Source organism: Bos indicus, chromosome 12 (genome assembly GCF_029378745.1).
Source record: "Bos indicus isolate NIAB-ARS_2022 breed Sahiwal x Tharparkar chromosome 12, NIAB-ARS_B.indTharparkar_mat_pri_1.0, whole genome shotgun sequence".
Classification (NCBI taxonomy): domain Eukaryota; kingdom Metazoa; phylum Chordata; class Mammalia; order Artiodactyla; family Bovidae; genus Bos; species Bos indicus.
Genome location: NC_091771.1, coordinates 89693751 through 89718177, shown reverse-complemented (window position 1 = coordinate 89718177; position 24427 = coordinate 89693751). Strand labels below are relative to the sequence as shown.

General features: G+C 62.8%; 1 protein-coding gene and 1 long non-coding RNA gene across 2 annotated transcripts in view; one reads left to right on the top strand and one right to left on the bottom strand.

Annotated features, from left to right (window-relative positions):
- The first annotated feature begins 245 nt into the window (after positions 1-245).
- GAS6 (growth arrest specific 6) overlaps positions 246-24427 on the top strand; it is a 28413-nt gene continuing 4231 nt past the window's right edge. Inside the window, exons 1-12 of the mRNA XM_019971795.2 lie at positions 246-510; positions 699-865; positions 10297-10321; positions 11556-11618; positions 13645-13767; positions 14452-14574; positions 18264-18386; positions 19682-19803; positions 19885-20003; positions 20262-20451; positions 22176-22340; positions 23353-23521. Of these exons, the coding sequence (XP_019827354.2) occupies positions 438-510; positions 699-865; positions 10297-10321; positions 11556-11618; positions 13645-13767; positions 14452-14574; positions 18264-18386; positions 19682-19803; positions 19885-20003; positions 20262-20451; positions 22176-22340; positions 23353-23521 (1462 nt within the window). The 5' untranslated portion in view covers positions 246-437. The remainder of the gene's footprint in view (positions 511-698; positions 866-10296; positions 10322-11555; positions 11619-13644; positions 13768-14451; positions 14575-18263; positions 18387-19681; positions 19804-19884; positions 20004-20261; positions 20452-22175; positions 22341-23352; positions 23522-24427) is intronic.
- LOC139186268 (uncharacterized) lies at positions 15009-16107 on the bottom strand. The gene is made up of 2 exons (XR_011569842.1): positions 15498-16107; positions 15009-15266 (listed from the first exon to the last, which is right to left on the bottom strand). It is a non-coding gene; the product is annotated as an uncharacterized lncRNA (long non-coding RNA).

The following is a 24427-nucleotide window of genomic DNA, read 5'->3' as shown; positions in this document are numbered from 1 at the left end:
CGCACCGCCCGGTTACATAAACTTAACCCGCGACTGGGGAGAAGCTCCCGGGCGCGGGGGCGGGGGGAGGGGGGACTCCCCGCCTCCGTCCCGAAGACCCGCTGCCCCTCTGGGCTTTGATCTTCCTGAGAAAACCGGCTCGGCCCGGCGGCGGAGAGGCAGGCGCGCCCCGCCCGCCCCGCGCGGCCCCGAGGCCGGTCCTGCCGCGCGCCCCGCCCCCGCCGCCGCCCCCGCCCAGCCCCGCGCGAGCGCCGCGGTGCCGCCGCCGGGATGTGACCTTCAGAGCCGCCCGCACAGGATGACCAGAGCCACTGCCCCTCGGCGCCCGCGCCTCGCCACGGCCCCCCGGGCGCTCTGACCGCGCGCGCCCGGCCCCCGGCCCCGGTTTCAGTGCTGGCCCTCGGCCCCGGCCCCGACCCGCCCCGCCCCGCCCCGCCATGCCGCCCGGACCCGCCGCCGCCCTGGGCACCGCGCTGCTGCTGCTCCTGCTGGCCTCCGAGTCGGCGCACAGTGAGTACCGCGCGGGGCCGCGGGGCGCGCCGGGCCGGGAGCCCCCCAGCACCCCGCCCCCCGGAGGGCGAGGGGCGCCTCGGCGCCGCAGCCCGCGCGCCCCGCGGCCCCGCACGCCCGGGCCCCGGCGCCGCCGCGCTGACGGCGCCTCTCCGCTCTCTCCCCGCTCCTCCCGCCCGCCCGGGAAGCCGTGATGCTGCGGGCGCGCGAGGCGGCGCAGTTCCTGAGGCCCAGGCAGCGCCGCGCCTACCAGGTCTTCGAGGAGGCCAAGCAGGGCCACCTGGAGAGGGAGTGCGTGGAGGAGCTGTGCAGCCGGGAGGAGGCCCGCGAGGTGTTCGAGAACGACCCCGAGACGGTGAGCGCGGGGCCGCGCGGGGCGGCGAGGCGTGCGCCCGGAGCCTTGGGGAGGCGAGCGGAGCGTCGGGGCAGGCGGGTCCCCTCGACCCCCGCTCCCGCGCGCGGCACCACCCTTCAGGGGACCCGGGTCCGCGCGCGCACGGACGGGAGCCGGGGGTCTGCGGCAAACCTTTCTGCGGGCACACCGACCCTTATACAGGGAGGCGGGCAGCGGCGGCGGAAGGGCAGGGTGCTGTGTGCCGCCCCGGCCACCCTCAGGCCTCCTCCTTTCGAGCCCCTGTTCTCCCGGTGATGCCAGGTGCCCCTCAGAGGAGGAGCGGCGGCCGATGCCAGCGGGGGGTCCTGTGGACGCCCGCAGCCACTTCCCGCCGCAGGCCTCGGAAGGCAGCCGCCTTGAAGGAAACTGCAACTCTGACAGCTCAACCAGAAAGCAGTAGGGTCCGGCTTAAAACGTAAACGAAATAAATGGTTGGAGAGCCCGAACAGTTTCCTGCCTCCCTGCCCCCTTGGCCAGATTAGAGGTGGGGGTGGGGCTGTCCGCAGATCCCTGTCTAGAGGCGGGAGCCTTAGCTTCAAAGACGGAGGGCTGGACGAGCCGGAAGGCAGCAGGTCCCAGGCAGGGAGGACTGGGAGGACCGATCAGGGCTGGCACACGCGGGAGGGCGGGCCAGGCGGCCACAAGGTGCGCCCTGGGAACCGCGGAGACTGCAGGAGCCTAAGGTGCTGGCTCAGGACAAGTTTCTATTAATAACGTCGTGAAGAATGTGGGGCGACAGGCAGCCGGCCTCGGGGAGTGGCCCTGGGTGCACTGTGCCATCTTAGTTGGGGCAGAGGCTGGGGTATGTGCCCAGGAGCCCCCCGCGCGGAAGCAGGGCTGATAGAGGGGTGGGCTCACCCTGCCTTGCTCCACACCCTGAGGTCAGGATGATTTCACAGCTGGTTTTGGTTCTACTAGAATAGTTCTTTTAAAGAATTCTTCTGGGGTGGAATAAGCGTCTCGTGCAGTGAACAAATAAGTGTGAAGGATGCAGGCTTTTACGTGACTCGCGTTTCTGACTGGCTGGCTTGACCCACCCCGTGGTCCCCTATGTGAAACAAGCTTGATGGCGATGACCAAGCTGTGCCCTTCCTTGGCTTGGCACAGCCCACAGCTGCAGTGGCTGAGCTGTGACCGGTGACTCTTGGTGTCAGTAGCGGTGCGTGTTAACCGGTTTGTGAGCAGCAGTTCTGCCCCGCCCCATCTCTTCTGCCTGTCCTCCCGTCTCTTTGATGATGATGAGTCCTGCTGGCCCCGGGGAGCTTGCTCCGAGGAGCGTTTCTGAAGGTCCCACACAGGCTGTGTGCTGGCTGCCTGGGTTGCTGCCCGGCTGCGGGGTGTGTGATAAGTGTGTTCCTACCAGTCCCAGGCCCAGCCTGGAACACTGGCTGCCACAGAGCATGAGATGGGGCTTGCAGGTGACCAGGCTTGAGGGCAGTGAGGCCGCCGCCCGCACCAGCCCTGCCCCACCCAGGCCCTGCTCCTGCAGGACAGAGAGGCCTTGGGCTGGACACACCGCACACTGGTCACCGCGCACCCTTCCCAGAGCCTACCCCGCCCCACTGTAGCTGCTCTTAGGTTTGTAATAACCCTGTCTGTGCTTAGTCACTCAGTCTTGTCTGACTCTGTGTGATCCCGTGGACTGTAGCCCACCAGGCTCCTCTGTCCATGGGAGTCTCCAGGCAAGAACACTGGAGTGGGTGGCCATGCCCTCCTCCAGAACCTTGTCTGCAGTGGATGAAACGAGGGCAAGGACAGCAGTGCTCACAGCAGCGACTTTAACACGGGGCCTTGCACCCCCTGGTGCCATGCCCTCCCTTCCTGGGGGTTTGCCTCCCACACCCGCCCCATCCACCCCGTCACACAGGGCCTTGCACTTCCCCCAGCGTCCTGCCCTCCCTTCCAGGGGGAGTTGCCTCCCACACCCGCCCCATCCACCCCGTCAGGAACGTGTGGACTCCTTGCACATCAAAGCCGCGTGTGAGTTTTCAGAATGCTGTCCTGCTTCCTGTGTGGACTCCTTGCACATCAAAGCCGCGTGTGAGTTTTCAGAATGCTGTCCTGCTTCCTGACCCATCCTCGAATCACAGTCACACCTTTCCCTTTATTACCAGCTTCCCGGGTGGACCGGCTCCTTCTGCGTTCACCAAGGGGCAATGGCTTCTGGAGGAGCCAGTTCGGGTTGGGTCGGGGGTTGGGGCTGGTGCTTAGGGGACTTCCTCGTGTCCAGTTCTGCTCTGGTCGACCAGATGCTCCTCCAGGCGTCCACGCCATCTTTTCCCTCACTTTGAGGAGGTTCTGGATTCCAGGACTGGGGGAGACCCTGCAAACACAACTCACTCCTAATAAACCTTTGGAAAAGCAGCTAGTCAGGTGAGGCGGTCCTGTGACCTCCCGCATGGGCACCCGGCTCCTGAGAGTCTGGGCTCTCCTGAGAAGCATCACTTCCTTGCCCTCAGATTCCTGGCTCTTTGTGATCGTGTGTGGGTGTGACCCCAACGAGGCCCTGGCCTTAGTTCAGGAAGTCACAGGAGCCCCGTGCATCCCAATGTGTGACGGGGAGGCTGCGGCCTCTGGGCTGAGAGCGCTGCCAGATCAAGGGGCCGCTGCCAGGACAGCCTGTCCTCACCCGCCAGCCGCGGCAGGACTTCCTCCGTGCGGCTGCCCCATCACAGCCACACACGCCTGCGTGAGCGTTTCCCACGGGCCCTTTGCTTCTGGCAGAGGGGCAGCGTGTCCGGTGTCTCCAGGGCTGAGGGTGGGGCAGAAGGTGGGGGCGGCCGCCCTGTGCCCGGGCTGGGTGGGGGCTCCGGCACCTGGAGCCGGCTCTCTGGGCCACGTGCCTGCTCTGGAATCCCTGGAGGCGGTGCCCTCTGTGCTGGGTGTGTTCTGGGTGCTTCCTGCCCAGGCAGATTGTTCCACCCTGGGCCGCCTTCCTGTCTGTGGACGGGCCCCTCCTCTGAGCAGGTAGCTGTGGGCACCTTCCTGATTCCGGGGGCTGTGGAGCCTGGAGAGGAAGGCGCCTGGGGCCTTCCTGATGCGTCCAGTGCTTCCCAGGCTTCCCTCCAGGCACGAATAGTCTCCTCCACATTCTTCCAGCCTCAGGAGTGTTCCACCCTGCCCTCCCCTGGAGCCCTGTGATTAGACTTCCTTCTTATCTTGTTTTCCTCTCTTGTTACTCTGTCTTCCCAGCACTGTCCTCCTCCTGGGGTCTTGTTCAGAGGACTCTGGGTGCCGGGCGCCCTGCTGGCCTCCCCGAGTTCTCCCGAAAGTTCGCCAGCCCGGAACAGTCACCTTCCTACTTAGGTCCTTCAGTGCAAGCGGGCGCCAGAGCCCGCACCAGTGCCCCTGGCTTCAGGAAAGGATTCTGGATGAAAGACTCACCCAGCCTGACCCTCGGCCCAGGCCTGGTTCGCCACCTCCCAGCGCAGGGGCCACCTGAGGCCTGCAGGTCGGAGGGGGCTCCAGGTCTTGGTCCTCCAGCCCTCGTTTGTTTGAGATACAGACAGTGATGCTCACACGTCGCAGACTCGGTCCTCACAGGTCCGCAGACTCGGTGCTCACACGTCGCAGACTCGGTGCTCACAGGTCACAGACTCAGCACTCACACGTCCGCAGACAGTGCTGCTTGGGGCGGGGGACACCCCCAGGGAGGGGACAAGCCCTCCCTCAAGTCTCACCTTGTTGCAGTGGCCTGAGGGGTCTCAGGGGCACAGAAATGGGGTCCCAGCAGGAGGCGATGGGGACCTTGTCACCCCCAGTGACCTCCAGGATAGCCGAGGCCCACTGCCCCCCACGCGCCACCCCACCGTGACAGCAGCTCCCTAACATTCACTCACTCAGATGCTCAGGCACACTTCCCTCAGCCCCCTGAGGGTCCATCAAGGATGGGACCAGGCCCCACGGGTGCAGACTCAGCCCCAGCTCCTGTCTGTCCAGGAAGCCCCCTGCTCACTGCAGCCAGGCGTCCCCCAGGACCCAGTCCCTCCCAGGCTTCCTCCACTGGAAGCCAGCAGGGGCGGGTTCTCTGAGTTGTCTGGCCTGTTGAATTTTCTCCAGAGTTGACTCCGCACGACCCAGAGGCCTGCAGACTGCTGGTTAGACGGGTGGCACGCAGGGCCCCCACATGGGCCAGCCTCTCCCCCGATGGCCTTGGGGGAGGGACAGCTCTGTCTGGCCCCCGTTTGCTGCCCCTGAGCCCTCATACACGCTACTCCCGGGGGGTCAGCCCAGTGCGGAGCTGGGCCCTGCGGCCTAATGACAGGACAGGCCCCTAAATGATGCGTCGTCCGCGCCCACGGGCTCAGCATCTGTGGAAAAACGAAAGATGTTCTGAAGGACACTGCAGGTCTGCTTGTGGGACTTAGAGAGGAAATGCCCTTTAAGAAGCTGATGTTCACAGCCTGGTTTCTGAGATGCCGAGTGGCTGGGCTGGGACGCTGTAAACCCAGCGGGGCTGTTGCTTTACTCCAGCTCTGCCGGTACGTGTGGGATGTGCTGTGTCTGCTGGGCTCAGAGGTGGGAGCTGTTTCTGGGCTGCAGACTTTGGTGGGTTTGAGAGTTAGTATAGATATTGGGGTTCCTGGCCCTGTGATGGTGACTTCAGTCCAGTGATCTCACTGCAGTCACGTGTGTACGCCTGTAATTGTGACCCTGGGAGAGTGCAGGTCGTTACGTTTTAAAGTAATTTTTAAGGAGGAGTTGGGTGTGGGATGACCCCCAAGTCCTCATGCTCTGTGCCCTCACCCAGCTCCTGAGACCATGAGGCCTCATTCCTGCCAGGCCATCTCTGCTGGCTCCTGCCCTGCCCTTCTGCTCCGTGGGCTCCTGGTGGAGGCCCCCTGCTCACCAGGAGCTGCTGGGCATGTCCTTCTCCCTCCCCCGCTCCCATGCTGTCCAAGCCCCCAAGGCCCGCCACCATGTGTGGGCAGGGACAGGTCAGAGGGGGCAGGAGCGTCGCTCAGACTTGGAGGAAGATGCGTTGTTCTCTGTCACCCTGTAACGTGTCAACAGGAGCTACTCTTCTGGGGCCGCAGGAGGTTCCACGCCTGCTTTTTTTCAGCTCCTGCCAGCATATTCACAGCTGCCAGGAGGAGCACCTGGCCAACAGTGGGGTACTCCTGTGTCACCAGAGGGTATGGTGAGGCCCGGCCCCTGGGGAGGCTCAGGACCTGGAGAAGCTTAGGCCCCAGTGCAGCCCAGTGGCTTCCTGTCCTGCTGGTGGGCACCCTAGCCACTCAGGTGAGCATCATAGCTGCATTTGGCCTTGAGAACAAAAGCGTCTCCAAGCAAAGCTGTGAATGATCAGCCAGTGCTGTGAAGGGGAGTGCCCGCAGCCCTGAGAGGCCTCCGCCAGGAGAGCATAGGAGAAGGAAAGAAAGGCCTTCGTGTTGCCCATTTCCCAGAACATTCTCACCAACTCATGAAATCTTCACTTTGCAGGCCATGACACATCTATTTGCACTCATTTTTCAAATTCAGTTAGCCTGGTACTTTGGCCTCATTCAGTTCAGTTCAGTTCAGTCACTCAGTCGTGTCTGGCTCTTTGCAACCCCATGAATCGCAGCACTCCAGGCCTCCCTGTCCATCACCAACTCCTGGAGTTCACTCAAACTCATATCCATCAAGTCGGTGATGCCATCCAGCCATCTCATCCTCTGTCGTCCCCTTCTCCTCCTGCCCCCAATCCCTCCCAGCATCAGGGTCTTTTCCAATGAGTCAACTCTTCACATGAGGTGGCCAAAGTATTGGAGTTTCAGCTTCAGCATCAGTCCTTCCAATGAACACTCAGGACTGATCTCCTTTAGGATGGACTGGTTGGCCTCATTAGAGTGGTTTAAATAAGACAGTGTGTTTCTCTCTCATGTAAAAGGTAGAAGGCAGGCTGCCCAGGGCTGCTCAACGGTGGGGGCCCAGGGACTTACGTGATTTATTTGTGCTCCACTGCACGAGTGCATGGCCTTTGTCTCCCAGGCCTCCTCACACAGTGGGCAAGATGCTGGAGAACCAGCCATCACATCTGCATTCCAGCAAGGAGGCCAGAGAACCAAAGTACCCCACTCTCTCTTTACTGTTTTGCTCCCTGTGTGTATCCCATTGGCTAGGACTTAGTCACACGGCCACGCCTAGTTGCAAGGGCGTCTGGGAAGTGTAGTCCTGCAGCTGGCTGCACTGTTGCTTAACTGAATCCAGAGTTCTATTACTGGGGATGAAGGGAGAATTGGATGCTGGACAGCAGCTACAAATCTCTGCTGTGGGGAAGCAGTATTTGGAAACAAACCTGTTTTATGAGGTCCATTTCCAAGAGTATTTTCGTGCCTGGCAGGAGACACTGTACTGAGCCACGCCAGGAGGTTTTGCACAACACGCTTCGCACGCAGGTCTTTCAGCTGCACTTTCACAACCTGTGCTGGGAGGGACCAGCCCCCTCCAGTCCCTGGCTCAGGCCCCACCCTGGGCCTCGGGTCTCCCATCCGCCGGAGCCTGCAGATGCCCCGGCCTGCCAGCAGCTGAGCCGCTGCGGGTCACCGGAGCAGTGGGGACTCATAAGGGGCGGTGCGAAGGGATGTGCCGGGGGCAGGGGCAGACTGCTGGGAAGCTCTCAGTAGCGAGGGGCGCTGGGATCTCCACGCCCCAAGGGTCACTGCCACCTGCCCCAGGCCCTGAGCATAGCATCCAGGGCAGCTCGTCCTGACACTGATGTGACCGGGACCTGGAGAACCCTGCCCGGCCCCTGTCATGTGGGGCCAGGCTGGGTGGGAGGGGATGGCTGTGGGGATGGAGGGGTGTTGCGGCCCTGGGAGTCACACGCACGCACACACATGCCGAGCTGCTGCAGGCCCCAGGTCACCCGTGCCTCTGGCTGGTGACATCAGGGCTTTGTTCCAGGGCCTCCCTGCAGCCTGTGCGTCAGTGTCTGAGGACGGAGGGGACGCAGTGCCCTCACAGGGTGCCTGGGGGCCCACCTGGGGTCCTCCAGGAGAGCAGGGCCTAGGGCGTCTGGGAGGCCCGTGGCCTGAGAAGTAGCGTCCGCGTTTCCTTTGGTCTCACAGAGTCCTCCGTGCCTAGTTGGGAGAATCTCAGGAGAGGAATTGGGGGAAGGAAGGGAAGAAGGCATTTGTCTGAACTCTGCCAGGAAGATGTGTGGAGCCCTGCGGGGTCAGCGGGCACCGAGGGAGTCTGGGCGCCTGCCTGCAGGAGGGGTTGTGCTGAGCCTCACGCTCTCGGGGCCCAGCGCCTGGGCAGCAGCAGCCTCTGGACGAGACCGGGGTGCTGGCCAGGCTGGGCCTTGGCGGGCCCTCCCCTCTGGCTCCCGGGGAGAACACCTGTGTCCGCCCTGTCAATAAGCGAACTGCTGTGACACCCAGCCTGCTTTCAAAGAGTAGAGATCTTTGGAACTAAAATTGTGGACAGCTACAGGTTAAAGAAAGCAATAAATTCTCAGTTCACTGTTTGAGAAACAACTGGATTTGTTGCAGTGTGATGTGAGAGTCCTGTCATGTTGGGTAACCCAGGTAAAGGTCCCGGACACTCCAGACAAAAGCATTCAGGCACCACCGACACGGTGTGTCTGGAGGGCAGCATCCGCAGAGGTCAACGGAGCTGGGGGTGGGTGTCCCCGGCTCATCTGCGCTCAGGGCGGGGAGCATGCGTGGCTGGTGGAAGGGAGGGCTGCATGGGGGCGGGAGTCCCAGCCTCACCTGGGCCCCGCGGGGATGTGAACGGCTCTCCTTTCCCCTTCGGGGGATGGCTCGTGAGAAGCAGAGGGAGAGGAGGCTCGGATGTGCTGTGCCGTGGCACTCGACATGGCCAAAGCCCACAGCAGCCTCACTGCAGACCTCTGCTCTCCTGCTAACCCCAGACAGATGCCACGACCCACAGATCCCGGGAGACCCCGAGAGTGCTCATCACAGGGGCCCAAACCCACCTGTCTGTCTATTCCCAGAGCCAACTGGTGCAGGACTGAAACTGGGAGGAGAAAACGCAGCCCGGTTTGTAGGGAGCAGGCCTGGGAGCCAAAGGGGGCAGGCCCCTCCCCCCAACCCCGCCTGCCTCTTTATCACGTTTGCATGGATGTCACCTTCGCCGGTGCTTCAGAAGCCCTGGACTTGGTCCCATCTTTGCTTTTAAAATATCGTTTTATAAGAAGCACCCCTACCAGAACGTTATTTCTAAAAGCATGAACTGACTGCATCTGCCCAAGGCGCCCCCACCCAGCCCCCAGGCCCGGGGGCCCAGCCGGGTGATGGAGGTGACACGCAGGGTCATGGGGAAGCAGGGCTGCGGCTGACCTGAAGTCTCAGCTTCCTCATCTGTGATAATGGGCTGAGAGCGACCTTCCTGGGAGGGTGGTCGGGAGGATTAGACACCAGCAAGCTGGCAACATCAGGTCACTTGGTTTCCTCGGGGAGGGGATTTAGGACCAAACGGCTCCGCCGTCAGCCCTGAGGGACGGCAGAGGCAGGGGCGGGCTGCTGTGACCCCGCCCCATGGCAGCTGGAGACCAGAGTTGCTGCCCAGCTCCAACCTTGTAATTCGCAGTCATGGCTGAAAGGACCTGCCCTTCACACCCTCTGTCCTCTTCTGGCGTGGTTTACAGACACAGGAACTACTGGGAGTCCTCCCACCAGAGTCTGAGGCTGGGTTCTTTCCAACATGTTTCTTATCCTCCTGAAAGACACTTCACCCACGTGGTATAGCTGCTGTTGGTGGCACTGGGCTGCTGGTTACAGCCAGCTGGTCTCAGCATGCAAGCACCCTGCAGAAGCCCTGGGCTGCTTGGGCCTCCCCTCCCCTTCCCTGCCCTCCCCTCCCCTGTCCTGCCCTGCCCTCACCAGCCCTCCCCTCCCCTGCCCTGCCCTGCCCTCCCCTGCCCTCCCCTCCCCTCCCCTGCCCTGCCCTCCTTTGCCCTCCCCTGCCCTCCCCTCCTCTCTTCCCTGCCCTGCCCTGCCCTCACCAGACCTCCCCTCCCCTGCCCTCCCCTCCTCTGCCCTCCCCTGCCCTCCCCTCCTCTCCCCTGCCCTGCCCTCCCCTCCCCTCCCCTGCCCTGCCCTCCCCCCCTCCCCTCCCCCTGCCCTGCCCTCCCCTGCCCTCCCCCCCCGCCCTCCCCTCCTCTCTTCCCTGCCCTGCCCCTCCCCTCTCCTCTCCCCTCCCCTGCCCTCCCCTCCCCCTCCTTGCCCCTCCCCTCTCCCCTCCCCCCTCCCCTCCCCTCTCCTCCCCTCCCCCTCCCTGCCATCTTAGAGGCAGAAAGCAGCTTTCTCCCCCGCCCTCGCCCTCTGCAAGCACCTACCTCCTGGGGGGAGGGGGAGGTTCCTAGCCCAGCGGCCATGGGGGTGCTCAGACGCCAGACACTCTGACAGTTAACCGCTGCCTTTCTTTTTCTCTTTCCACAGGAGTACTTTTATCCAAGGTACTTGGGTAAGTTGAAATCATGGCCTCCTTTAGTCGGGGAGACGTTATGTGTTGGAGGAGAGGTTGCTAAGACCTTGTCACCAAGTTGTTCCTGGAGGGACAGAGCTCCGTGACAGAGATGGGACCTCCGGGCTCACGGAGCAAAGCCTGGCCTGTGTCCCTAACCCTAACCCTAACCCTGCAGCCAGTGTCGCTGTTGGCAAACCTCCGCTCCACTCTGACCCCCAGCTCAGCTGGTTAACGGGGGAATATGGTTGATTTAGTCTCAGGACTCCCCGCTGTGATGTTACTAAAGACCCCGGGGAGCTCTTGTCTGTGTGGGGTGTAGCTATTGACACCATAAGACTAACTAAAGCTGGGAACATTAGAGATGATTTTGCTTAACTCGAACAACAAGATTGTGCAAGCAAGCCGCCTTGGCTGTCAAGCAGCGACGTCTCTGTGAGTGTTGAGGGGGAGGGGGGCTGGAAAGCCCCGCTGGACTTTGGGGGAACAAGAAGAAGACGGCCCGTCTCTCCAGGGCGATCTGGAAGTCCCCAGGGAACTGCTCCTTGATCAGTGCTGTTTTGAGGCTTGCTGGGGCGTCTGTACTCACAACGAGAGAGGCATCCGGGGCTCTCCCTTCTGATTGTGTCGAGTGCGCTTGGGTCACTTTTCCGCTGGCCTTGCAGCCTCTTAGAGGCGCTTCGCAGAGTGGACTGTGGTCGGCCCCGGGCAGCCCAGCCCGGGCCCCGTGTGGCCTTGCTCCTGGGTGTGCGGGTTTGTTTCCTCAGGAAAGGGCGACCGTGGTCCCCTGGCCGCCTCTGGTCCTGTCCACTGCTCATGCCCACGTCCTCCAATTTGCTTGAGCAGCAGCAACCTCCTGAAGGGCCAGTGAAGTGGCTCAGCACCCACTGTGCCCAGATGCACGTGGTTGCTCCCCAGCCCCGGCCCCGTGGGGAGGCCCAGTCGACTGAGTAGTGGGGGGAGGAGCTCGGTCTCCATCAAACCCAGGGCGCTGTTCCAAACAGGGTCAGGTTGAGATGGAGCTCAGGTCTCTGCCACGGTCAGAGAGCCTCCCGAGGGCCACCAGAGAGCCTTCTATGCAATGCCAGGAGCCTCCCCCGTCAAAGTCACAGGGGCTGGCGCCCCTTGGACAGAGCTCTGCCCGTTGGAGGCACCTGCTCATTTTTGGTGTTAAAATTCTGTGTCAGCATGAGCGCCTCTGTCAGGGGGTGACACCCCACTCCCTGTCTTGCAGAATGCATCAATAAACATGGATCTCCGTACCAAAAGAACCCAGCTTTCGTCACCTGTGTGCAAAGTAAGTGTGCTCCTGCCTCACAGCCCCTGAGTCTGGGATCTTGGGGTCTTGTGGTCATTCCCAGGGGCCCTGAGTGTCCCTGTGGCCTTCGGAGCCACAGCCTGAGGTCAGCCCCCTCTGCCCTGAGCCAAAGTGTGTGTGGCATGAAGTGCATACCTCTGCGAGGTGGAGGGAAGGCCCGTCTGGGCCCACATCCTGGTTAGTAGAGTCCCCTTTCACCGCAGCCACTGGTTCTGAGAATGCTCTCAGCCCACTTGGTGGGCAGCATGCCTGGTAAGCAAGGTGCACTGGCAAACTCCTGGGCTCTCTCCAGTTTTTTATTGTAACAAATAAACCAGAGTGGCCTCCTTGTCTCCCTGAGCACCTCTGCTGGGTAAGCTCCTAGGAGTAGAAGTACGAAGGGAAAGCTGTGTCCTTTCCCAGTTTTGACGCAGACCTGGCCCATTATCCCTACAGAGGGCAGGAGTGCCCCCAGTACCTGCACCAGCCAGCTGTACTTCTTTCTACTTTCTACCTCTTCCAGTAGAAAAGTGGGGAAACGGCCCTCAAGCCATTCAGTTTAGTTCTTCTTACTCATGAGTGAAGCCAAGCTTCACGTGTTTCTTTCTCTGCGAATGGTTTGTTCACATTCTTTGCCTGCCTTTCTCGGTTTGTAGGAGCTGATGATAGATTTTGCAGGTTAGCCGTTTGTAGTAAAGGTAGCAAGATTCCCCCTCAGCTCATCATGCATCTTTATTATTATTATTACTTTAAATTATCATACGGTAACACTGACATTTTTGGTGTCCGGTCACATGGCTTTCATCCACATGTACACACGTCTCAGCTGAACCTGACTCCAGGCCTGGCTCTGGCCTGAGAGTCCCGTGGAGCAGACACGTTATCTCTGCCCCCCTCAGCCTTTGGTGCAGCCGTCTGTGACCCGCCTGTCCCCACGAGGGCAGTGTCTTGGCACTTGCTCTTCTGAGCATGCCCTGCCCAGGTCATAACTTGCCATTGCCCTCACACTTCTGGAAGGAGGAGCAGAAGCCACGAGACTGGCCCCCACTGACCACAGAAGGTGCCGAGCATTCCAGTGCACAGGGCGGCCTCCCCGCCGCACCCTCCCCCCGCCATCAGCGGGCAGATAACCATTCACCTCCCTCCTGTGGGGCCTGGGTCAGGACTCAGCCCAGAGCCTGTCCGCGGGCTGCCTGCGTCCACCGAATTCCTCAGAAGCTTGGGACACCTGCAAACACACTCCTCACTCTGCCCCAGAGATGAGCTTCCCAACGAGGCAGCAAAGGAAAGCAGGTGGAATTCTTCCTGCTGGGAGTTGTCCGCCCCCAGGAGAAGGCGGGGTTGCCCTCTCGGCCTGGGGACCCTGAGATTTGTAAGGGGTGGTGTTGGGCATTCTAGGCAAATTCCAGGCGAAGGTAATGAACTCGGGCTTGTCTTTCTGCAATAACTTAAGTCTAACTGAGTGTTTTGGGTGGGGACACACCCTTGCCCAGCCGCCCCTCCCGTGGGGCCTCTGACATGCTGGGTGCTGCGGGGGGACAGTGGGACCATCCGGGTCGGGAGCTGCCTGGCCCCACGCACGTCCCCCACTGCCCAGGGGTCCCAGGCACACTCCAAGCGAGCTGGACGTGGGCCTGCTGAGCGCTCAGGGAGCAGGGGCCACTGCTTGAGTCTCAGGGGAAGCTGGACAGGGAGGTGGGGACCTGTACCTGCCTCCTGTGCCTGCCAGGGCCCTGTGACCTGTTCCCTGGGAGGTCCAGCTCTGGGACCCTGCCAGGCCTGGCCTCTCCCCTGCTTCCCCAGGGCACAACCCCAGCCTCTAGCCTGGTGGGTGGGCGGCCGCTCCCTCCAAGCTGACCTGAGTTTCCTGGGATCAGTCGGGGCCTGGCCGGCCTGGTCTGTGACACCCTCCGGGGGAGGTGGGGTTCGGTGTGGCCAGCCAGGACCAGCAGGGGGACCTCAGTGCCCCCGACCCGCCTCAGTGCTCTCACAGCTCAGGGTCCCCTTCTCTTTGCTTTCCACTCAGAGCTGCCTGACCAGTGCTCTCCAGACCCCTGCAATAAGAAGGGGACCCATGTTTGCCAGGACCTCATGGGCAACTTCTACTGCCAGTGCAGAGACGGCTGGGCAGGGCGACTTTGCGACAGGGGTAAGGCTGCATTGCCTGGGGAGATGGGGGTGTCAGGACACCCCTCAGGGCCGCCCAAGGGCCTGGGCTGGCAGAGGACACAGCCACACCAGCCTGTCTGGCTGCAACAGGAGTGAGGAGACTTTGAGGGGATGCCAGCTGTGTGGAGACACAGGACTCTCGCTGGTCCTCTCCCAAGGAGAAGATGGGTGCATGGGGCCCTCAGCCTCTCAAGTCCTCCCGGGGGCGTGGACGTCTGGACAGCGGGTGTCCTGCTGCCCCGGGCAGGGCTCCATCCAGCTTGAAAAGCCACCATGCGGAGCCCCCAGCAGTGCCCAAGCCAGGCCAGCTCTTCCAGGGCGCCGGGGGGCGGGGGGGCACGCCCTCCCTGAGGCCCACCATCTGGGCCCCCACTGATCAGAAGGGAGTCGAGAGCAGGTTCACCTCCACCCTCCTTGAGTTTGCAGCGTGCTGGGTCAGCAGAGAAGATGCAGGAGACCCCTGGGACCTGGTTAGAACCCTCGGGCACCCCTTTGCTGCAGAGGGAGCCCTGAGCCCCTAAGACCCTGCTGTCCAGCCACAGAACTGGGTCCCTGTGCCCCCCACCCAGGACCTGGGGGTGGATTCCACGGGGCTGGGGCTGCAGACGCTGCCAAGTGTTCCAGGCGGTCATGGGTCCCCTCTGGCTCCGTGTCCTTTTCCCAGATGTCAACGAGTGCAGCCAGGAGAACGGGGGTTGCAGCCAAATATGCTACAACCAGCCGGGCAGCTTCCAGTGTGCCTGCCACGGGGGCTACATGCTCTCCCCAGACAGTCGGACCTGCCTCGGTGAGCCTGACCCAGGACCCCCCCGCCTCTGTGCTAGCCTGTTCGCTTTTGCAGTTGCCAGAAGTCGGCAGGCTGACGCCTCAGTCGCTTGGCTCCTCTGCAAGAGGCTGAGGCTGTGGCTGGCTCCTTGGCTCTGGAGGGAGGGCAGGAGGGTGTCCCGCAGACACAGCACATGCCCAGGCTTGTCCGTGGCCACAGGCCCCAGAGCCGGGACACAGGCTGATTCACTCAGATCTGTGGACGGAGCCAGCCCAGCTGGGAGGCCTGCCTGCTGCTCGGGGAGAGGGGGTGGGGTGATCGCCGGGCCTCCTTCCTGGCCACGGAGCCTGCAGACGTTCCTTTGACCTCAGGGCCCCGGACGCCTTGTGAGGAGGTGCGGGCAGGACGCCTGGGGTCCCACTGCTCACTGCTACAGGATCAGAGCTCACAAATGGTAGAAAGGGAAGGTGCCTTTAATCAGAGTGCTGAGGAGATGGTGGGCTCAGCAGCCCCCAAAACCACCTCCGAAGCCTCGGCTCAGCCTTGAGAGCTTTTAAAGGGATGCGGGAAGGAGCCTTATTAGCCACTGAGACTGGGGTCAGCGTCCTGCTCCCCGCACAGAGTGCAGGCCCCTCAGCTCTCCTCACGGCCCCTCCAGGCACTGTCTTACTGTTCGGTCACACCGTTTGTTCGCGAGGTTACTGAAGGGGAAGCTGGGGGAGAGATCAGGTCATCTGTTGTTTAGTTTTAGTTCTTTGATCTGCACAAAGAACCATTAAGTTAAGCAAGGTGCTGTGTGAAGGTGTGCTTGGGCCAGAGACAGGCGAGCAGGGCAGGGCCTGGTTAAAAGCTGGTTACAACGCAGTTTTGCTAAAGTGATGAGAAAGGGGGCTTCCTGCTGAGGGCAGAGTCCTGCAAAGGGCTGCTCGCAAGTGCGCACTTACCAGAACATCACTGCGTCTCTGAGGGGTTGAGCTGGAGGTCTGTCTTCTGTAACTTGCTGCTGACACGGGCGCCACGCTCTCAGAGGGAGTGATGTCTGTGTAGGCCTGGAGCATCTCTTTGCTGACGGTTTCAGTTGCCTCCTTACACATACGGGCAGAACAAACGATTCCGATGCCCACAGAGACAGACTGTCGGGAGCGGTAGTGTGAATCCCATTCTCTCGAGGCCACAGGTTTAGTCCTGCTCAAGACGGAGCCGCTTCCGGCATCTGCAGTCTGCTGTTCGTGCAGTCTGCCTCTTGCCTGCAGCGGCAGTCACAGCCTCTGTAAACCTCCTCAGAAATGCTCATCCGACACTGAGTGTGACCGTGGTCCTGATCAGAACTGCTGTTTCGTACTTATTGGTGGGGTGCGTGGGGGTGCTGCAGGGTTCTGCTCGAGGCCTCCAGGATCCTACCTTACCACTCCCGCCCCACTGGCTTCCCAAGGCTCCAGTCACCAGCCTTCCTCTGAGAAAGGTCTGCTCTGGAGTGAAGCAGAAGGCAGCTACCCTGCCCCCCCCACTTCTGCAGTCAGTCTGGGGCTCCCCACAGCCAGCCCCCGGGGCACCCCAAGAAACCACTGCAAGCTGCCCGCTCCCCAGAGGCACCCCTCTCTCACCCCCTCTCTCCCAGAGGCAACTCGCTTGCCCACCTCCCTCTCCCCATGAATTCCCATCTGTCACGGCAGCATGAGGGGTCAGGCCCGGGGTCTGGAAGCCCCAGGGGGGCCCTGAGCACAGACGCGGCTCGGCTCTCTTATCTGGAGAAACCGCCTCCAGTCCATGCACATCGGTGCCTCCCGGGCCTGACGAGACGCGGGAGGCCTCCTCGTGTCCCGGTGGCGGGTCCCATCCCCCGCTCTTCACAGCCGTCTGCCTCCCCCTAAGAACGCACTTCCAGGCAGGCTGTGTCATAGGGCGGTCATTGTGGGGTGTGGAGGGTGGTGCTCAGGGACCCAAGGGCTTCTCCCCCCACTTCTCCAGGGGCCCTTCTCTACTCAGGCTCAGCCTCTCTTGTGCCCACAGCTGGCGGGGCAGTCCTGAGGGCCGGCCCAGACTGCGGGGCTCAGATTCTAGGGAAGCCCTGTGCTGTCCGTGTGGGTGCCCCAGGAACTGTCGCCGCTCTGAGAAGCGCCCTCTTTGGAAAACCCCGAGGGCCGGCTTTGAACCTCCGGTCGACCTCGCAGACCACCCAGGGGTGAGGCAGCCTCCGGCTCTGAGTGAATCCAAGCATCCCGCATCCCTGGCTGCAGGACAGCAGGGCGGGCCCTGTGCCTCCCGTTAGCAGGACTGGTCGCTACTTAGCATGTTGGCACGGGCCCCGCCCCGATGCCGGTTTCGGGGTGTGCCTGCAGACGCGGGCCCGATACCTGCCTTTCTCCTGGTGTCACTGTTTCCTTAGCAGCCCTGCAGTGAGGCAGTCTCATCATGTCCTCTGTGGTCAGCCCTGAGATGCTGAGAGCGAGGGGGTGGGGACCCTGCACCCGTGGGGCTGGGCTCCTGGGGTCTGCTCTGAAGCGCTGCCCAGCCTTTGCAGATGAGTCTCTGGGCGCTTTCTTGGCTGCCGACAGGGGACCACCCAGAGGCCAGTCATTGCTCATCGTGAGCTTTCGTGGAGCCAGTTAGGTTGAGCAAGACTGCAGGGTGGGCTGTGAGCTTTCCCTACGATTGTGCTGAAGTATCGGCAGCTGAGGGCGGGGGCTGGCACTGCTGAGCCAGCATGGTGCGGGGTACCTGCCCATGGCCCCCAGTGTGAGTGTGGTGCCTGCCCGCCTGGGGACTCTGCTTGGCACCTCCCACCCCTGAATAGCTGGGGGCTGGTCTGGACCCACTGCCAGCCCGGCCCACGTGGGCTCGGCCCAGCCTGGCTCCTGCAGTGCCTGCCGGCCCTGACAGTGGGGGCCCTGCGGGTTTACAGGCTTCCTGCGGGGAGCACGTGGATCATCCCCGCCATCTCTGGGAGGAATCTTAGTTTCCACATCTGAGATGTTTGCCGAGCCGCCCTTGTGACAAAGTCAGGAGTAGCTCTGAGTCTTTGCGGGCAGGTCTTATTTGAAGTACCAGTTGCACTTTCTAGAAATTCCCTCTGTCTCCTCAGGAACCAGCTCTTGGCTGCAGGTTTCTCCTGCTGATACTGGTTTGTCCATGTGGCAGAGGGGAAGGAGCCTCAGGACGACCCCGGACGGTCACTGACCGTGGCTGTGGTGCTGGTTTCCTCGGGCAGACCCCAGTGTGAGGCCCGTGCAGTCAGCTTGATGGTCGGGGGGCTCTGGGGATGCGGGTGGGACTTGGGTTAAAAGGCCCCAGAGGTACTTTTTTACCTTCCTGGATTACTGTCATTTGAATTAGGCAACAGCTCTGTGCACCGGGCCAGCCAGTGCCCCACAGACAGGAATCCGCCTTCTCAACCAGGCCCCGATCAGAAACTCCCCACCCACCCCCAGCCCTGCTTCTGGGCTGGGGCTGAAAACCCAAGGGTTAGAAGGAAGGGAAGAGACAGCAGAGGAGGGGGAGAGGGGAGGATGGACAGGGGGAGGGGGGCAAGGGGCAGAGGAGGGGGAGGAGAAGAGGGGGAGGGGGACACTGCACTGACTCCGCCAGGCGAGGCTGGGCTCCCCCCGCACAGCTGGCCGCCTCTCCACAGTTCCTGGCCAGCGGGCAGCAGCTCCTTCCAGGCCGGCTGCCAGCAGGCCCTGTGGACCTGATGCAGCTGGTTTTTCCTGCAGACGTAGACGAATGTGTGGACGCGGGCGCCTGCGGGGCGGCGCGGTGCCAGAATCTGCCAGGCTCCTACTCCTGTGTCTGCGACGAGGGCTACGTGTTCAGTTCACAGGAGAAGGGCTGCCAAGGTACCTACCTGAGGCCACGTGGGACACACAGGCACACACAGGGCGCCATGCTCCAGGGAGCGCTGTGCCGTGTGCCCCCCGAGGGGCTGAGCACCTGCACACGCGTGGCGTGGCCCCTGCCGCACCACACACGCGGTGTGGCCCCTGCCTCACCACACACACGCGAGGTAGCCCCTTCCTCACCACACACGCGGCGTGGCCCCTTCCTCACCACACATGCGGTGTGGCCCCTGCCACACCATACACGCAGCGTGGCCCCTTCCTCACCTGCACACACATGGCCTGTCTCACCTGCACACACGTGGCCTGTCTCACCTGCACACGTGACGTGGCCCCTGCCTCCCCTGCACACACGTGGCCCCTGCCTCCCCTGCGCGCACATGAAGTGGCCCGTCTCACCTGCACACACGTGGCCTGTCTCACCTGCACACACGTGACCCCTGCCTCCCCTGCACACACGTGGCCCTGCCTCCCCTGCGTGCACATGAAGTGGCCCCTGCCTCCCCTGCACACACGTGGCCCCTGCCTCCCCTGCACACACGTGGCCCGTCTCACCTGCACACACGTGGCCCATCTCACCTGCACACACGTGACCCCTGCCTCCCCTGCACACACGTGGCCCCTGTCTCACCTGCACACACGTGGCCCCTGTCTCACCTGCACACACATGGCCTGTCTCACCTGCACACACGTGACCCCTGCCTCCCCTGCACGCACGTGGACCCTGCCTCCCCTGCGCGCACATGAAGTGGCCCCGCCTCGCCATACGTGCGATGTGGCCCCTGCCTCCCCTGCATGCGTGTGATATAGCGCCTGCCTCTCGTGCAACTGGCCCCTCCCCAGAGACACAGGGAGGCGGCAGGCAGGGCCCTGGCTCTTGGGCAGCTGCCTTCTCTCCTGCCCCCAGTGCACCTGGCCCAGCTGTGTCCAGGGGCCCAGACAGCCACACTGCCTCCCACTGCCTTCCTGCCTGGGGCCCATGGCTGCCCCTCCACGAGGAAGGAGATGGGTGGTCCCAGCCTGCCTCCCCAACCCCCAGGCCATCCCGGCTCCCCGACCCTGGCCACTGTCCTGGGCACAAACCCACACCCGAACCGTGAGCCTGGCGTCCTGTGTGTGCCGACCCGGCCGTGCTGACGGCCACCATCCAAGTGTGCAGCTGTGTCCCCAGGAAGGAGCCGGTGGGAGCCACGCACCTGGGCCGCCCAGGGCTCGACGCTGGGCCTCGCATCTGCCGAGGTGCGATGGGGCAGGCGCTGGCGGCCCCCGGGCTCAGGGGCTCCCTGTGGTTGCAGACACGGACGAGTGTGTGGAGGGGCGCTGCGAGCAGGTCTGCGCCAACTCCCCCGGGAGCTACACCTGCCACTGCGACGGGCGCGGGGGCCTGAAGCTGTCCCAGGACATGAGCACGTGCGAGGTAGTCCCGGGCGGCGGGCGGGGGCAGCAGGGCCCGGGCTTCGGCGCCCCCGCCTGACAGCCGCCACCCCCGCCCCGACAGGACATCCTGCCCTGTGTGCCCTTCAACGTGGCCAAGAGCGTGAACTCTCTGTACCTGGGCCGCATGTTCAGCGCAATGCCCGTGATCAAACTGCTCTTCAAACGGCTGCAGCCCACGAGGTGAGAGGGCAGGAGGGCATCCAGCCCCGAGGGGACATGGGCACAAGGCTGCCTGGTCAGGGGACCTGCTGCCCAGCACAGCCACACGGGTCTCAGGGCTGGTGCCGCCCTTCCCTGCCCAGCGACTCACTGCCAGCATCAGCGTGAAGATGGCTCCCAGCCTGCCCACCTGGCGCTTCCTGAGGCCGGGCCATCCCATGCCGGGAAGGGCCACACGCTGCAGCTTACGGTGATGCTTTTGTTCCCACTGGCCCGCAGACTGGTGGCTGAGTTCGACTTCAGGACCTTCGACCCCGAGGGCATCCTGTTCTTCGCTGGAGGCCACCGGGACAGCACCTGGATCGTGCTGGGCCTGCGGGCTGGCCGGCTGGAGCTGCAGCTCCGCTACCAGGGCGTGGGCCGCGTCACCAGCAGCGGGCCCGTCATCAACCACGGCTCGTGGCAGACGGTGAGTGGGGCCCCCGCAGCCCTGCCCAGGACCCCGCAATGCTCACCACGTACACTCCCTCAATGGTCAGCAGGCACGGCCCCAGCAGGACGGCCCTGGCAGGAAGCCTGCACCCTGACGGGCGTTACCTCATCACAGAAGCTGAGCTGGGCTTCCACTGCCAGGACCACAGTTCTCAGTGGACCAGCTCCACTGGGGCCGCCTGGCTGTCTGGAGATGCTTCTGTCTGTCACACCTGTAGGTGGGGGCTCCAGGCCGCTGGATTGAGGCCAGGAGAGCCACTGGGCCCCTGCAGCACACAGGGCTCCCGTTCCCAAGGACCCTCCGGTTCAGACTGTCAGCTGCCCCGAGGCTGAGAACGGGCTGAGATCTGGGTGCCTGCCCCGCTGCCTCATGCTCTCAGTGGGGGTCAGGGTCGGCCGTGACTCACGACACCGTCCTGGGCTCTGCCTCCGGGCCTGCTCCCATCCTGCTGACCTCCAGGGCTCACACTTGGCTGCCTCTCGACGGAGGCACCCTGATTGCCCAGGGCCTGGCCTCCGGCCATCAGCTCTGTGGGTGCCACGCCGCCTGGAGCAAAGTGGCCTGTGCCACACGGGCTTCCTCCCAAGCTGTCAGCACTGGGCTTTTAGAAGTAAGTGCTTGAAAGAGAAATGGGAAAAGCATTCTTTTTCCCTTTAGAAGTAAAGATAAAATGGAAAAAGTTGCCCTGGCCTCCATGAATAAAAGCGCTGTAGACATTTGCTAGTGTTTCCACCCCATCAGTGGGTCCAGCTCCTCCACTCCTAGACGCTTAAACCCCAGGCACCATCACAACAGCAGGAGGAGACCTTCTGCAAAGGGACAGATAAGATAGTCGCTCTGCGGGGAAGCTGTCCCCGGGGTTGAGGACGCTCCATGTGTGGGAGCCCGCTGCTCCAAGCTTGAGGTGCACAAGGGGCCTGAGCACCGCCGGGACCTCTGCCGGGGAGTGGGGCTGGGGGAGGCACGACCAGTGGGTGCATGGCCCCAGCACCCCGCCCACCCCGAGATACACCCGGCCCTTGAGCCGCAGGCCAGGCTCCATGACGATCTGCCTGCTCTCTGGTGCTCACCAGATCCCCCACCCCCTACTTTGCCTCCTCAGCAAACTCAGACCCCGCACCTGGATGTTTCTCCACCTGAGCCGAAAAGGAAACCAGGGGCTTCTGGGGCTGAGGAAGATGCTCCGAGCACAGAGTGACAGGCTTTAAACTCTCCTGCAAGGAGAACAGGGGAGAGGGGCAGTGTTACAGAGAATCCATATGCTCACTCAGCGTCTGGTCTGTGCCAGGCACTGCCCGGCTGCAGGAAATGCCAGGGTAGAAATTGTGCTCCCGTCTAAGCATGCTCAGCTGAGGGCAGAGAGGTGAAGGGCCAGGGTGGAGCAGAGAACCCCGGGCTGATGCGCGGGGACAGTGACCCCAGGTTCCTGCAGCAGCTCCCTGGCTAAGGCTTGATGCGGGGCCAGAGATGGGGAGGGGAGGCTCCCTCGCAGGAAGGGGGACGAGGGGGTGGAGCCGGCCCCTGGGGGAGTTGGCGGGGCCTGAGCCACACCGTGGATGCCAGGGAGGCGGTGTAGGTGGTGAGCCTGGACCCCCGAGGCTGGGGGTCTCCTGGCCCCACGTGGTGATGGGTATTGGTACGCCAGGTTGGGCCCCCCTTCAGAAGGTGCACGTCCACCCTTATGGCACCGTGCTCCTCAGATCTCTGTCGAGGAGCTGGAGCGGAACCTGGTGATCAAGGTGAACAAGGACGCTGTGATGAAGATCGCCGTGGCTGGGGACCTGTTCCAGCTGGACAGAGGACTGTACCATCTGAACCTGACCGTGGGGGGCATCCCCTTCCAGGAGAAAGACCTCGTGCATCCTGTAAGCACTCCCCTTCATCCCTGGGGTCTGAGCCCAGGGGGCTGAGGAGGACAGAGACCACCGTCCTTAGTCCCTAGGGTCCGAGCCCTGGGTGGGTGAGGAGGACAGTTAACACACTGACCAGGTCTAGCAAAGGATGTGGAAAAAGGCGAATGTCTCTAGAATATAACAAGCCGCAGGTGCAGCTATTTCGCCTATCTTGCTGTCTCTTTCTGTGAAACTCATTTGCAGTTTCATCTGAATTGATCATGAAAATGTCTATTTTGGAGAGGAGACAAATCACAATGAAATTATTCTCTCACAAAAAGAACAATGAACTTACTTTTTAACACTTTTTTTGGGCAGTTCCCAAGAACATTTTGGGTTGTTGACCCTGTTGGGGTTCCCGCAGGGGAAGTAAGACCTAATGAGAGCTCGGTGTTGGTCGTTTCTGAGAGTCCTGTCCCTTCTCACCCCCGGCATGCTGGTGTCTGTGCCAGAGCCCCTGGCTCCGAGTTGGGTTTCCACAGCAGGCAGGAGGCGAGTCCACACGCTGAGGCTCCGAGTGGGGGGCAGTGTCGCAATGTGTCTCCCCTCCCCGAGGGCTGAGGGCTATCCGACACCCCAGAGTCCCTCCTGGTTTTCCAGAAGAGGCTGGGCTGGCCCGACCTGCTCAGAGCTGTGGCAGGTGCGGCTGAGCTGGAGCCGTGCTCCGGGGGCCTGGTGTGAGCACAGGCGTGTACACGTCCCCTTGCCCATCCTTCCAGGCAGCAGTCGGCACCCTGAGCCTGCCAGCCGAGGGGGACCAGGTGCCCCGAGCCTGCCACCCGAGGGGGACCAGGCGCCCTGAGCCTGCCAGCTGATGGGGGACCAGGCGCAGGTGGGGGTGGGGGCGGCCCTGAGTGGGTCCAAGGCAGACCGACCGCCCTCAGCAGAGTCCATGCCTGCGGGCAGTGGGTTGCCACGAGCGTGACCAGCAGGGCGCCATAGGACGGACGGCAGCAGGGAGCCACTGGGGTCTCTGTCTCTCCAGATGAACCCGCGTCTGGACGGCTGCCTGAAGAGCTGGCACTGGCTGGATGGTGAGGACACCGCCGTCCAGGAGACGGTCAAGGCGAACGTGAAGATGCAGTGCTTCTCTGTGACCGAGAGGGGGTCCTTCTTCCCTGGGAGTGGGTTTGCCTTCTTCCACCTGGATTACGGTGAGTCTCCGCTCCTGAGAGGGGATGGCTGTGCTCGGCCTTCTGGCCCAAATTCCCCGAAACAGCAGCAGCAGCCGGTCCCCCCGGGGCAAGTGCCTGAGGGATGGCCGGCCCGGGCGCTGGGTTGCAGGGAGAATGGGACGGCGGAGGGCCTGTGGCTGAGACGGGGGACGCTGGGCTTGAAGCGGAAGCTTCCAGGAAGGTTCTGAGACGGGACACCCTTGAGCGCATCTGTGGTCACAGCGCTGTGGGCCGTGGGGAGGGGCCGAACCACCAGGAGTCCAGTGCTCCAGGCTCAGCAGGAAGAGATACGAGGAGGCCCCTGACGGAAGGGCCCAAGGCCCCAGCTGCGACTGTGCCTCAGAGAACTGAGGCTTTTCCAGCAGCTGCGGAAGCTATAGAGGAGCTTTTCTGTGACCCCAGTAAGAGGGGGGCGGGCGGGGTGGGCAGCCGGGGGCCAGGGTGGCTGCAGGGGACGGCGGTTCGCCCAGAGTCCCTCCCGCTTCTGTAGAGCAGGGCCCTTTAGTATTAAGCGACAGTCTAAATCAGTCACCCTGCACGCTGATAAGTGGGCACCTGGACGTTAGCTTTACGTCTGCCCTGAGGGGTCGCCCTGCACCGTGTGGGCCGTGGGGGTGGGGGCGCAGCGGTTCGCTTTGAGCCTGGACTCAGGACTTCCCCAGATTTCCTCGGGCAGGGCCAGAGTTAACCTCTGCCCCCAGGAGGGCACCGCTGTGCCCGGAGGCATTGCTGTGCCTGGGCGCGCGGCCTTGGTGGCCTTTGACGTGAGGCTGTCGGGCGGCTCTGTGTCGCGGCCTGGGAGACACCGCACATGGACCCGTGAGCCTCTTTCCTCGGGTGGCAAGGTGTGCCTCACCCCCTGCCCGGCATGCCCCCAGCGTCTGT